Consider the following 12,944-nt stretch of genomic DNA (forward strand, 5'->3'; position numbering starts at 1 on the left):
TTTTTGGAACAGAAGAAACTTTACCTGCTCCCCAGGAAACTTGCTAAGAAATGACAATAAGTTTATATGAAAGTAAGTCGTATCCTATCATTTAGAACTTTTTGAAAATCAGAGTGGGAAATACTCTTGTGTTGTGTTTTTTTTTTTTTGTCACACCCAGTGATGCTCAGGGCTTTCTCCTGGCTCTGTGCTCAGGGATCACTCTGGGTGGGGTTTATGGACCATATGGGGATGTTGGGGATCGAGCCTGGGTTGGCTGTGTGCAAGGCAAGTGCCCTATGCACTGTGCTATCTTTCTGACCCTAGGAAATACTCTTATGAAGAAGAAATGAATGGCATAAAATGAAACTGCTAAGCTAAAGCCAAGTCTTCTTTTCAAATATCTGAGGATTTAAAATATTAGAAAATATCTTCCTCTCCATTCACTTTCTTGGTGTTTATGTGTCAGAACATAACTATTATTTCCTGAATCTTATGTATAAACAGAATGGAACATGACTGGGGCATACAGTCTCGGCCGGTGTGGCTGACCCGGGCAGCCATGGAAAAAGGAGCTGGACGCACAGACTCCACACTTCCTATAGGCAGCTTGACTGCCTGCCACATATGATACAAGCCAAGCAGAACAGAAGCTCACCTGGGAAGTTTGGTAAACTTAGAGTACTCAAATTCCTATTTGAATGTTTTATTTAGTGAGTTTTTGAAGGGATAGGGGATTTGAATTTTGAACAAAATCCCTTATCAACATGGACATGATTTTAAAAAACTGCTCTAAAAGTCACCCTCATTATCTGGAGCAATGGTTCTTTATTTTTTCTATTTATGTTTATGTATTTATTTACCTACTCATTTAATTATTGGGTTTTGGGCCACACTCAGCATGCTTAGGGCCAGCTGCTGGCTCTGTGCTCAGGATTCACTTCTAGTGGTGCTCAGAGGATCATATGTACTTTCTGCAATCGAGCCAGCATTGGCTGCATGCAAGGCAAGCTCCCGGATCTCTTCATTGTCTCACCAATGGGGCAGTGGCTCTTTACCAGGACTACTCATTATAACCAGCTGGGATCATAGAAATGTCATAATGGCCCAGACCAATGACAATCGAAATCTGGGAGTAGTATGCAGTGGAACCTGGTGTGTTTGGAGGCAATGCCTAGCAGGATACAGGTGGTACTCCTGGTAATGCTCAGGACACCAAGCAGTTATGGGATCAAACCCATGCCTCCCATATGCAAAGCATGCACTTCATCTACTGAGTTATTTCTCTGGCTCCAGCCAGTTAATTCTTAAAAGCCTTGAGGCCAGATAGTCTTTAGTGCAACTAAGCATCTCTAAGGTTAGAGCACAAAGGCAATCAGATTACTGGCTTACAAATAACTCTGGCTGTGATCCAATCAGACTATTTGTGGGCACTGAAATGAGAATTTCTTATAATTTCCATCTGTCACAAGGTATTTTAAAATATTATTTCAACCCTAGAAACAAGGACCATTCTTTGCTTACAGGCTACAAATAATCAGCAGTTGATTGGATCTGGCCTGTGGGTTATAGTTTGCAAGCTCTGCACCAGGTTGAAACAATTGGGACATTATACTATAAGAGAAAGTACAGACCTGGTTGTAAAGAGCATGGAAAATAGAATCTTAATAAAAATTAGCACCTAAGAGTGTCTCATAGTAGGTGTTTGGTAAATGATATTACAGTGTGGTTGTGTGGAGGGGTGGATGGAACGCTGAGTATTGCTGTGTCAAACCGCCAGTCTGGGAATATCAGCAGCGCTGTAGTTGTATTATGCCTCCATGCTCCAGGCACTGTTCAAAGTGCCTTACATATTTTAACACATTTAATCTTTATTAAACCCTACAAGTAGGTACTATTCTTACCCCTCTCTTAAGGAAAGTGGGGACAGAGTGTTAAAGTAACTTGCCTTTAGTTGCACAATGATACTAGGAGACTCAGACAGGCTTCCTATGCAGACTGTCTGACTCCAAAGTACCTGCATGTCACCACTCAGTTGTTTTCTGCAACGTAGTAAGAATATAGAGTTGCATCATTTCTATAAATAGGTATGATTTTTGTCTGCCTTAGTTGTTTGCTTTGAGGAAGAATTTCTTTTCTTTCTGAACATTAATCATTTGAGTTTTCACTTCACTAAAAAAACTACTCTTTGTATTTTGATCATTTTTCTCTTTCTAGAGTGCAGTTTGTCTATTTTAATGATTTTACCCCACCCTCAGGATATTTGGCAATGTATGGAGACATTTTAGTTGTCACATTTGGGGCTCAAGAGTGCTACTGGCATCTAGTATTTGCCTGGGACGCTGCTAAATATGCTTCAAATATACAAGACAACCCCATCCATCAAGAAAGGTCTGTCCCAAATGTCACAAGTCCTAAAGCTGAGAAAATCTTGTTTGAAGAAAGCCAAGCTCAAGTAGCATACAAGATAGACACAGGGCATATGGCTGCTCAGCTGAGGTGGAGAGTCAGATGGCGTGCTGGTGACTCAGATGACTGGTATACAGTAGTTATGGCAAATAACCAGAATCTAGGCACCCCAGCCTTCATGTGGCCCAGTTCCACTGCGCTGGAGAGAAGCTGAGAGAGCTCACCTCAAGCTTAGGGTATCATGGAAAACTGATGCATAAAGCCAACAGTTGAGTCATTCTACCATATCAGGAGACTGTTTTAGGGACACATCTGTGGACAGAAAAGTTTTACACGATGTGCTTGCAACGAACTAAACAAAGTCTGCCAATAGGTTGCATAGTATTAATTGTGTCAGAGCAAAAAAAAAAAAGAAGAAAGAAAGAAAGAAAGGAAGAAAGAAAGAAAGAAAGAGAGAGAGAAAGAAAGAAAAAGAAAGAAAGAAAGAAAGAAAGAAAGAAAGAAAGAAAGAAAGAAAGAAAGAAAGAAAGAAAGAAAGAAAGAAAGAAAGAAAGAAAGAAAGAAAAAGAAGAAGAAAAAGGGTATACGGTGAAACTTCCAGGTTGGGGCTAGGGCATTTGTGTTACCCATCTTAAGTGTTGTTACTTTGTAACACTTTATTAACCCTGACCCACCAAATGTGCCCCCAGACCAGGACAGGCATCAAAACAGAGCACTTCTGATGATCTAGCATCACCAACCCAGAAAACAAAAGTGTTTTGTAAAAGGACATACGTTTTCCTGCTAGACTCTACTCATACTCCTCTCACTTCTATTTCTGTTAGTTCTCACTTCTTTACCTTTTCTTCTCTTTTCTGCAAGGATGAAAATGCAGAAACCACAGAAGCTGCCTCACAAACTCCACACCTCTTGCGAAGTTATTGGAAAAGCCAGGTCGACAATTTTCATCCCTGTCTCGGTGGTCCTCAGAGGACTGGCCAAGTGCAGGAGGTGGTGACCTGGGTTCTCTGCATTCATTCATTAGCAAGTAGCAAAGGAAAGATGCTTACCGTGTAGAACCAAAACTTTACAATAGGTGCATTATAGAACTCATAGATTTTTCTGCCTAAGGGGATTAACCGGTGTCTACTCTGAACTTCCTCTTCATCCTTCTTCCTGGAGGACTCCCCGCTGTTTCTTCCCAACATTGCCTATAATGGAAGAGAATTGATACCATCATGGCAGGGCTCTAAGATCATTGTGTTCAGTTTGCAGACAAGCAAAGATGCTCTTGGAATGCAAATGCTTGGTCCAAGGCCCCCTGGAGATGAAGACATGCTTTTCCTACATGCTATTTGTAGCATACATAGAAGCAAAGAACTCGTGGTGATTCTTGTTTGTTGGTTTGGTTTTACCTGGGAGGGAAAACCTTGGGGGTATTTTTGGACTAGTCTCATCTCATTCATCTTGGGAACTCTGGACTACAGATGACAGGGAAAATCTTGCTGAGAGGGAATGTGTGTAGCCTGGGAAGCCAGGATCTGCTCTTTCTTCTTATTCCCTCTCTCCATGCATAATCTGAGACAGGTATTTCTGGGTTTGTATTCAGCATCCATTCATGAGAAGAACTCTAAACTCAAAGGTAATTTGGGCCAGTAATACCTAATGTATTCAAAGACTTTGGATATTCAAGAGGTTAAGTTAGCAGAAGGGCCTGGAATTCAGCAAGGTGGAAACATTTCCCTGGACCTTTAGAATATAACTAGATTTGCTGTGAAACTTTCATGACTGCTGATTTGTGTTCTTTTTCATGCTCCTGGCAGGAGTGGATGAGGAAGGATCAGAAGTCCAGCCTGCCCTGGAGAGACCCCCAAGTCCCAAGCTACTGAAGATTTTCTTAAGCTTGCAATTGTTTCCTTCTCAATCACTACGATGTCAGAAACAAAAATAACTCGAATAAGTGAGCATTGCCCTAAAGGCCAACTTTTGAGAGGAGGCAATCACTTGGCACTTTGTGTGGCAAGAGACAGGATGCCCCAAAGCAGATCAGAGATCCTAATGGTAAAGAGTTCCAGGCTAGGGCTGCCTCAGAAGGGAACTGAATCCTAACTTGACACTTGGAATCCATGGCACTTAGGTGAGTCTTTTCACCTCCCTGAGAATAGGTTTCTTGAACAGAAATAGGGGGAACAATGGCAGCACCTACTGAAGGCCTGATCTCCAAATCAACCAGCATCTGGAGTACTTAGTAATGAGTAATCATTAAACATTAATTTTTCTGTTTTGTGTGTGTGTGGGGGGGAGAGGCAGAGTGTCACTCCCACTAATGCTGCAGGCCATCTAAGTCTAAAACTGGTGATGCTCAGGAGACCATGTGATGGTGGAGATGGAACCTGGGGCCCTGTGTATGCAAGGAACATGCTCTGGCCCTTTGAGCTATATCTCTCCGGCCTGTGTTTTATTTTGAACCACATCTGTTGAGGGTCCCTAGATAGTGTGGCTCTCCAGGATCCCATCATGCATGCTTTGCATGCTCTCCAGGGACCGAGTACACAATCTTACACTTGCCCTGGGTGCTTTATTATAAGCCCCTAAGCCATCTTCTGGACACTTTCTTCAATAGTTTCTATAGCATTTTTTTCAGTCAGTTTTTATAGTTTTCTATTTTTTATAGCTACTTTTGTTTTGTTTTGCTTTGATTTGGCCATAATATTTGGATTTAATCTTAGGCCTCTTGTGTGCAAAGCTGGTGTTCAGCCTATTGAGCTTAAAGTAAACTGAGATATTCCTGCGACTTGACTAAAATAATCTAGTTTGATCTCCTTCCAGATCCCCTCATTCCCCCACCTTTAACCCCACTCACATGAGCAGCTAATGCCATTACGAGTCTATCACTGCATAATTTCTTGGGTTTATTCAATACTATCCTAAGATAAAGTTAGTTCTACAGTGTTTGGGAAGTGAATTTTTTATTAAATGTGTGAATAGGGTGAAACTTTATAACTGCTTAGAGAGTGACAAGGATTTGGAATGAGGAAAAGTCCTAGGAATAGGAGTTTAAAGTAGGGAGATCTAATTATAGAAGTGCTTTAAGTTGTGCTTTTTTTTTGAAGTTGAGAAAAGGGACATCCAATAGATAATTCTCATTTAAAACTACCTTGCCTAAACATACAGATTCTAGTTTTGTCAGGGCTTCAAAGATTAACTTAACTCAAAGATGTAACAATTTGCAATGATTTAGCTATAGCCTTTGGGATTTCCGAGGAGGGTGACGTGACTTTCATTCCTTCATGAACCTTCTGGCTGGAAAAGTACTTTGAGTTAATGAATAGGTAGCATTCCATATTCCAGCCAATGGAAGCATTTATTTTGATCAGTGAGCCTAGTTAATCTTTGTGATGAATTAGTTCAGTAGACAAGCAATGAGTTCTATATATATTGATCACTGACCTCAAGAAACTCTTAGGTTACGTGATATTTGTCTCTTTGTACCCATAATTTATGTAACATAATTATCCTACATATATACATTATATATATACATATTTATATAAAACACAATACAATGCCATTGGGAATACAATGAGATGTAAGTTAAGGTAGCTAGGAGGGTTTCAGCTATCTAAAGCAGGTAAACTGTAGGGTCAGAAACATTGTTGAAAGGTCTGTAAGAAAGCCTTGGGTCTGTGGTCATATTTAAACTTTATTATGCAAAGTACAAGACATTTATCTGTCAGTTCAGGTAAAATAAGAACAAAAATACAATTTGTTTTGCCTTAACTATTCATATATATTCCAAAGCAGGTGTATTTTCAGGACTGTCTTTCATGGGCTTAAGTAAAGCATTTTTTGACATTTCATTAATTCTAGCCTAAGCAGCTTATCTTGCTGATTTTGCTGATTTCTTTTTCCCAGTAGTTAAACATTTCCTTTGACGACATTCCCTAAAGAAGAATGAACAGAGTCAAAAGCAGGCAAAATTGTACAGTATGAACTTGAGAATCTTGCTGGCTGAACACAGATGCCAAGACTGAGAAAGATCTTTTGAGGTGAACTGAACTCCTAACGGCTACTAAAATGAGGCAAACTCTGGCTGGAACTGTGTAGAGTTTTGGAAAGGACAAGGGAAAACATACATTTTCATGAGAGGATATATTAGTAACACAGAAACTAAAAACACCAATCCTATAAAAGGTATAGAGGGCTTAACAGTTTCTCCAATTCTGTCCAAAACAGCTGGGACCTTGCTGGAGTAGAGATGGGTTCCTTAGAGTCAAAGGAAATTCTGATCCAAAGATGCTATCCTGAAGCCCAATGTGGCCAGCCTACAAGGTCCTCCTCGCCTTTCCTTGTCTCTGCTCACTGTAGGGATAAAGCTCAGGCAAACATTATTTTGTGGAGTTTTCCACAAGGTTTCAGTAAACAAACACAGGACCTCTTGTCTGGGAAGCTGAATTTGCTCTAAATCTAGAGACGCATCTTTTATGGCTTCTTGAAAGATCAAGCCTCAAAACTCTAGACTTAGAAAAGAAAGGAACCATCTTTTTTGTTTCCTTTCTTTAGACCCCAACCCAGAAATAATGCTGATTCCCCTTCTAGCTGCCTCCCTAGAGCATGTGCCAATGACAAGGCCATTCCATTCCTGAAGTCTCTTTGGGATTTGATTGATAAAATCAAACTAAGTGCCTACATTTGGGTTTAGGATGAAAAAAAGTTTTTATTGTTGTTGCTGTTATTGTCTTTTGAACCACATTCAGTGGTGCTTAGTGGCTCTGTGTCTGGGATCATTCACTCCTGGTGGTGCTGGGGATTGAACTGGGGTCAACAGCATGCTCTACAAGTGTCTTCATCCTTGTACTATCTCTATAGCCCACTAGGATGGAAAATTTTAAATCTCTAAAGCCCATCAGTTAAAACTGAGGCTAGTGGAATCTCCATGCCTTGATTCTTATCCAAATTTTGCAACTGTATAACTATGGGAAATTACCCAGAGTCTCTAATTTCTCATCTGTTAAATGAGTTAATAGAGCATTGAACTCAGGAGATGGTTGTGAGGATTCCATGAGGAACAGTATGCAAAGGCAGTACCATTATAACAATATTAGCAAACACCTATCAAGGTTTGCCTCTGCCAGGTACCTGTCTACAGAGTTTATACATATACTTTGAGCTAGATGATGTTATAGCTCCTATGATAGAGGTTTAGAAACTCTGCCTGAGGTCTGAACAGTAGGTGATGGGACAAGATTCTGGCTTCAGGGTACAGTTTTTCTCTCTCCAGTGAAATTTTCAACAGATGGCTTTCCTGCCGCCACATCTTGGCTAATGATCAAAATCCCATTTCCTATTCCAGAAGGAGCTCAAAGATTATTCTAAGGTAGAGAAGACCATCAACTATTCCCATCACAGAGGTAAGAACATTTTTCCACTTATTTTTTAGAAAAATCCTGAAACTGAAAGGAAACATTGACATTTCACTCAAGCCAAAAAGCTATGAATGATGACTCAATCAAAGGAGTGGCTCCGTGTGTGTGTGTGTGTGTGTGTGTGTGTGTGTGTGTGTATGCCCTGCTATACTTGGGGCTCAGCTTGTGCCTGAAAATAGATTTTTAGGAAAGGCCTGCTGCAAGGAAATCTTATTTATCTGGAGGAAGAACTATTCACAGGGTGGTCCCACTAGGATCATAATGCAAAGGCCTTTTGTCACCTGAGCCAAGCCAATTTTTGTTTTCTTAACCTTATAACTTCTGAGTCACCCTGGTGAATGGGCAGGGTGGTAGGGAGGATGGGGAAGAGCGAGGAAGTCCTGTGAAGTTGTTACTTGGTGTCTTCAAAGCTACGGAGCTTTGTTTGTCCCTTTTGCTGCATTTGATATTTTTAGACTTTGGATTCAATCCAGTTGCAGTCACGCTGCTCAGGCGGAGGTTGTGGGAAGCTGTCCCATGCCCAGCTGCCCCAGTCCCCTGCAGAACAAAGCATCCATGCACTATAATTATACCGGGAAGAGCTAATAAAAACCTTCCATACAAACCTCAAAATTCAATTAGTCCTGCATTTGTGAACCTGACCCCCAAAACGACAGAGGCTTCTCATCAGCTGAGCAGTTTCGGCTCAGGGAAGCCAGCTGCTCCCCAGGCACTGCCTCTCTTTCCTCCTCAGTGTGCTGAGACTGCCAGCTCACCTGGGTCATGAAGCCTTGCCTGTTTGGAACATTTTCAGGTGTCTTGGTTCTGAATTTCCTTGAGTGTTTCTGTACCAGTGACTCTAGTGAAAGGAATGCACATGGAATTGGTCCCTATCGTCATGTTCTTCATGCACAGGAAGGATGTTTATATGACTCTGGTCTCAAACTTAAAGGAAAACAACTAGTGGGAGGCTGTTCCGAAGGGTTCTCACATCTCAAGCCATGTCACTAGGACAAACAGATGGGGAACACTCCTCAGGGACCATGTACTGTGTGTCTTTTCTTTTTTTCTTTTTTTGCTTTTTGAGTCACACCTGGCATTGCACAGAGGTTACTCCTGGCTTTGCAGTCAGGAATTACTTCTGGTGGTGCTTGGGGGACCATATGGGATGCTGGGAATCGAATCCCGGTCGGCCGCATGCAAGGCAAACGCCCTACCCGCTGTACTATCGCTCTGGCCCCTGTGTGTCTTTTCTTACTGTCAGTTCCATGTCCTCTTCATCTTTTTCCTTTGAGGGCTTTTCTGGCTCCTCTGGCTCCTTCTCTTGGAGATGAATTTCCTGAGCCTGAGACATGTAGGGCATGTCATCTTTGTTCTTGAACTCCAAGCTGAGAATTGAAGGAGGAAGTAGAATTCCCAGAATTACCTAAAGCAATAACAATGATAATAATAATAATCACATTTAAAGGATCAAGATCAGGGGGATTGCTTAGAATCAGAGGGCCTCTGGGGTGTGGTGTTTATGTATGCATATGTATGCACAGGGATAAGGTGTGGCTCTCTGAATGACTAAATACAACCATTAGGCACTGTAGCTCAGCCTGACTTTAGAGAAATATAGCATTACCCAAAAACATCTTACCCGATTACTAGTCTTTTTGCATGGGGGAAATGAGGAAAAAGTGACTCCACCTAAGGCAAAAACAATGAAGAATCAGATCGCCATTTAGTCATTATATAGCATTACTTTGGTGGAACCAATTTCTATGTATGCCCACTGGTGTTTAGTTGCTAATGTGTCGAGTGGGGCTGACCATGTGCCAGTCATCTGTCTCTAAAAAAAATGCTGCTCCTAGTTGGCCTTGCAGGAGCAGGAAAGCATCCTTGCCCATGCAGGAAAGCATGCTGTTTTTATACAGCATCCCCTGGCATTTGCAACTAACCCCCCCGTACCACTTTTCTCCCTTTCACAGGAACTCACACACACACATACATACATACACACACACACACACACACACACACACACACATTACATGGGTTCTGGATTCAGCATTTCACAATCAAAATGCCATTGTAAAAACGCTGCCAGAAAATCTAGCACTTTATTTCTCTCAAGTATAGGCAACTTGCTTAAAGCTCCTTGTGATGACATTATACGTTAATGCCAGCACACGGCAGTTGTGTTAATTAACATGTTGATGCCACCTGTGCATACCACCAGTCGCTCACACTTGTGTGCAGCTTAGTTAACATAATACAGTGCTCATGTCAATATGTTAAGCCACATCCAAGTGTGATCCACTGCTAGTATGCGTTGCTGTCAACTTGCTACACACATGGGCCCTTTTCCTGCGAGAGCAATCACATTCTCCACTTGCCATGGAATGAATGAGTGCTTTTCTGAATGGTGAAACCACCATCTGATTGTCCTTAAATCTCCCACTTCCCTCAGACTTAAATGATTCTCCTGTAGAAGTCTTCTGTACCTAACCCCCCTTGAAGAAACAGAACCAGAGTAAGGGGCTAAGAGAGATCTTGCAGGGATACTTAGGATGAAATGGCCCTTCAGTAATGAGGAACTGTGCTCCAAGGCACCCAGGGACAGAGATCAGCTAAGGGAAAAGGGAGAGTGGTGACCCCAAACCCATGGTGCCTGTCAGGTCCAGGAAGACTCCGGTGACATTCTGGCAGCCTTTAAGTACATTATACCCTGTCCTGAGAGCTAGGTTGGCAGTTACTAGCAATGTGGCCACGGAACACCGCTGGCCCATTTTAAAGATCCGTCAGTGGTTCTGGGCCAGGAGAAAGGGCTTGGGGTGGGGAGGGAGTGTTTCAGTCACAGTGGCTTCTAGTAATAGTGTGGTGGCCCCCTTCTGCTTTGGGTTGGCCTCAGAGTTGCCTAGATTAGAAAAATCTTTGTAAATTTGAGCCTGGCCAGTTATACTAGTGAATAGTGTCCCAAAGTGGGTGATACCATAGCAAGAGTGCACTGGAACTCTCCTGGGGGCCAGTAGTAGTCTCAGGGAAGTTTGGGGGCTACTTTCTCTTATTCCCTTGAAGAAAATAGATTTCATAGGTGGAAACTGAATAAATTTCTTTCTGGAAAGAAGTAGTGGTGGTAGGTCAAATAAGTTTGGGAACCTCTGCTCTTAACAGATAGAACATTTTATAACAAATTTTCCATTCTCCTCCCTCTCTTTCTTTTCCTTCTTTCAGTTCAATTTGTTTTTATGCCACACCTGGTTGTGCTCAGGATTTGCTCGTGGCTCTCTAAGCTCAGGAGTCAGCCCTAGAGGGCAGGGTTTAGGGAACTATATGGAGTGCTGGGGATTGAACCTGGGTCAGCCTCGTGCAAGGCAAAGCCCTACCCACTGTACCATCACTCTGGCTCCTCAGTTTGTTTTTTTAAAAAATATTATATTGAAGGAAGGAAACAGAAAAAAGCAACAAGCCACATGTCATCTGGTTTCACATACCTTGCATCCTACAGATAATCACTGCCAGTCATCTACTTGAAAATTTATATGTCTTCATTTTAAAAAGCACACTTGAACACAGGTTCTATCCCCTGACCTAAAGTTCATTAATCTTCACTTCAGAGTAGGTTGCATTATAAGCAGTGTCTGTATGCGTATCTAGTTCATCTTTTAAAATTTTAGTTAAAATATTTTCTCAAGTGTAGTTGACAAAAGCAAATGTCTCTTTGTCACAGGGGAATAGCTTTTGCAAGAGCAATGGTCTTTTAATGTGACCATTGCTTCAGATTTTCTGAAAAAACAAAACAAAACAAAACAAAACCAAACCATGTTTAGGTGATATCTCTAGCAGTGCTGATTTATCAGAATGTCCAAGAGGTCCTAACTTCTATGTGAAGAATAGCCCCGCATATGAAAATCTGTGATGTGGAGTAGGACTTGAGTACTGCCACCCCAAGATCAGAGAATACCTAACTATTGCAGATTCTGCTTGAAGGCTCCAACCACCCTCTATCCTCACGGGCCTTTTGGGTGCACTGACCTTGAGGCCTGAGTTCTTGCGCATTCGGAGCCGGCCCATCCACATGTCTGTGAGCAACATCTGGCTACATGTGTGTGCGATGAAGTCTCGGTGCTTGGCAGCCACAGCCAGCTGCAGGCACGTGGCATTGCTCCAGTTTTTCAGCTCATACGTCAGTAGTTTCATGGCCAGCTGCTCGTCCTGCTTATAGGACTGGTCTAGGAGCTCTACAGCCAGCTGCCCAAAGTCCCTGAAAGACAGAGTGGGAGGAAGTATCTTTTAGACCATCTTTTTTTTTTATTTTTTTTTAAAATTTTTTATTGTGGAAAGTTACAAAGTTACAAAGTTTTCAGGTTTAAATCTCAGTTATACAATGCTCGAATACCCATCCCTTCACCAGTGCTCATATTCCACTACCAAGAATCCCAGTATAGCTTAGACCATCTTGGAGACTTGGGTGACAAAAGTGGAGATCCAATGGCCAACCCCAACTAGACTGCTATGTTGTCTCACTCATTTGTGGATCCAGCAGACATGTACTAAGCATCTATGATGCACCAGATCCCATATTTAGACTAGGGGAGTACAGCAAACAAAGCATGACTCCTGTGCTCAAGGTTCCCAGTTTAAGTCGTATGGGTAGAGAAAGGCAGACCAAAACATCAACACTTTGGTTACGGTAGGTCTTCTTAATTTGACAGACCTATGCATACCATAGGTATGGCAAGTTTCTTAATTCCCCCCACCCCCATTTCTCCAGCTTCAGAATGTCACTGTCACTGTCATTCTGTTGTCCATCAAGTTGCTTGAACGGATACCAGTAATGTCTCCATTTGTGCGAGTTGTTGTTCCTGTTTCTGGCATATCGAATATGTCACAGGGAGCTTGCCAGGCTCTGCCATGTGGGTGGGACACTTTCTGTAGCTTGCTGGGCTCTCCGAGAGTGGCAGAGGAATCGAACCTTGGTCGGCCTTGTGCAAGGCAAAAAGGCAAATGCCCTACCTGCTGTGCAACCACTCCAGTCTAAGCTTCAAAATATGCATAGCAAAAGGGCCTATCCCAGGGCAATTGGCAGGATGGAATAAAATCTAAATCTCTGTAGGTACCTCTATCTAGAAAGGTTGACTATCTGTGGCCACTCCTTGAGTGTCCTATTGGGAATACTGCCTCTGT

The 12,944-nt window shown here is 42.2% G+C and overlaps 1 protein-coding gene across 1 annotated transcript in view; it reads right to left on the reverse strand.

Moving 5' to 3' along the window:
• Positions 1-12,944, reverse strand: part of TRPM3 (transient receptor potential cation channel subfamily M member 3) — a 608,677-nt gene that overhangs the window by 97,995 nt on the left and 497,738 nt on the right. Inside the window, 3 exon segments of the mRNA XM_012932570.2 lie at positions 3,438-3,578; positions 9,031-9,198; positions 11,793-12,021. Of these exon segments, the coding sequence (XP_012788024.2) occupies positions 3,438-3,578; positions 9,031-9,198; positions 11,793-12,021 (538 nt within the window).

The sequence above is a fragment of the Sorex araneus genome, chromosome 1 (genome assembly GCF_027595985.1).
Source record: "Sorex araneus isolate mSorAra2 chromosome 1, mSorAra2.pri, whole genome shotgun sequence".
Classification (NCBI taxonomy): domain Eukaryota; kingdom Metazoa; phylum Chordata; class Mammalia; order Eulipotyphla; family Soricidae; genus Sorex; species Sorex araneus.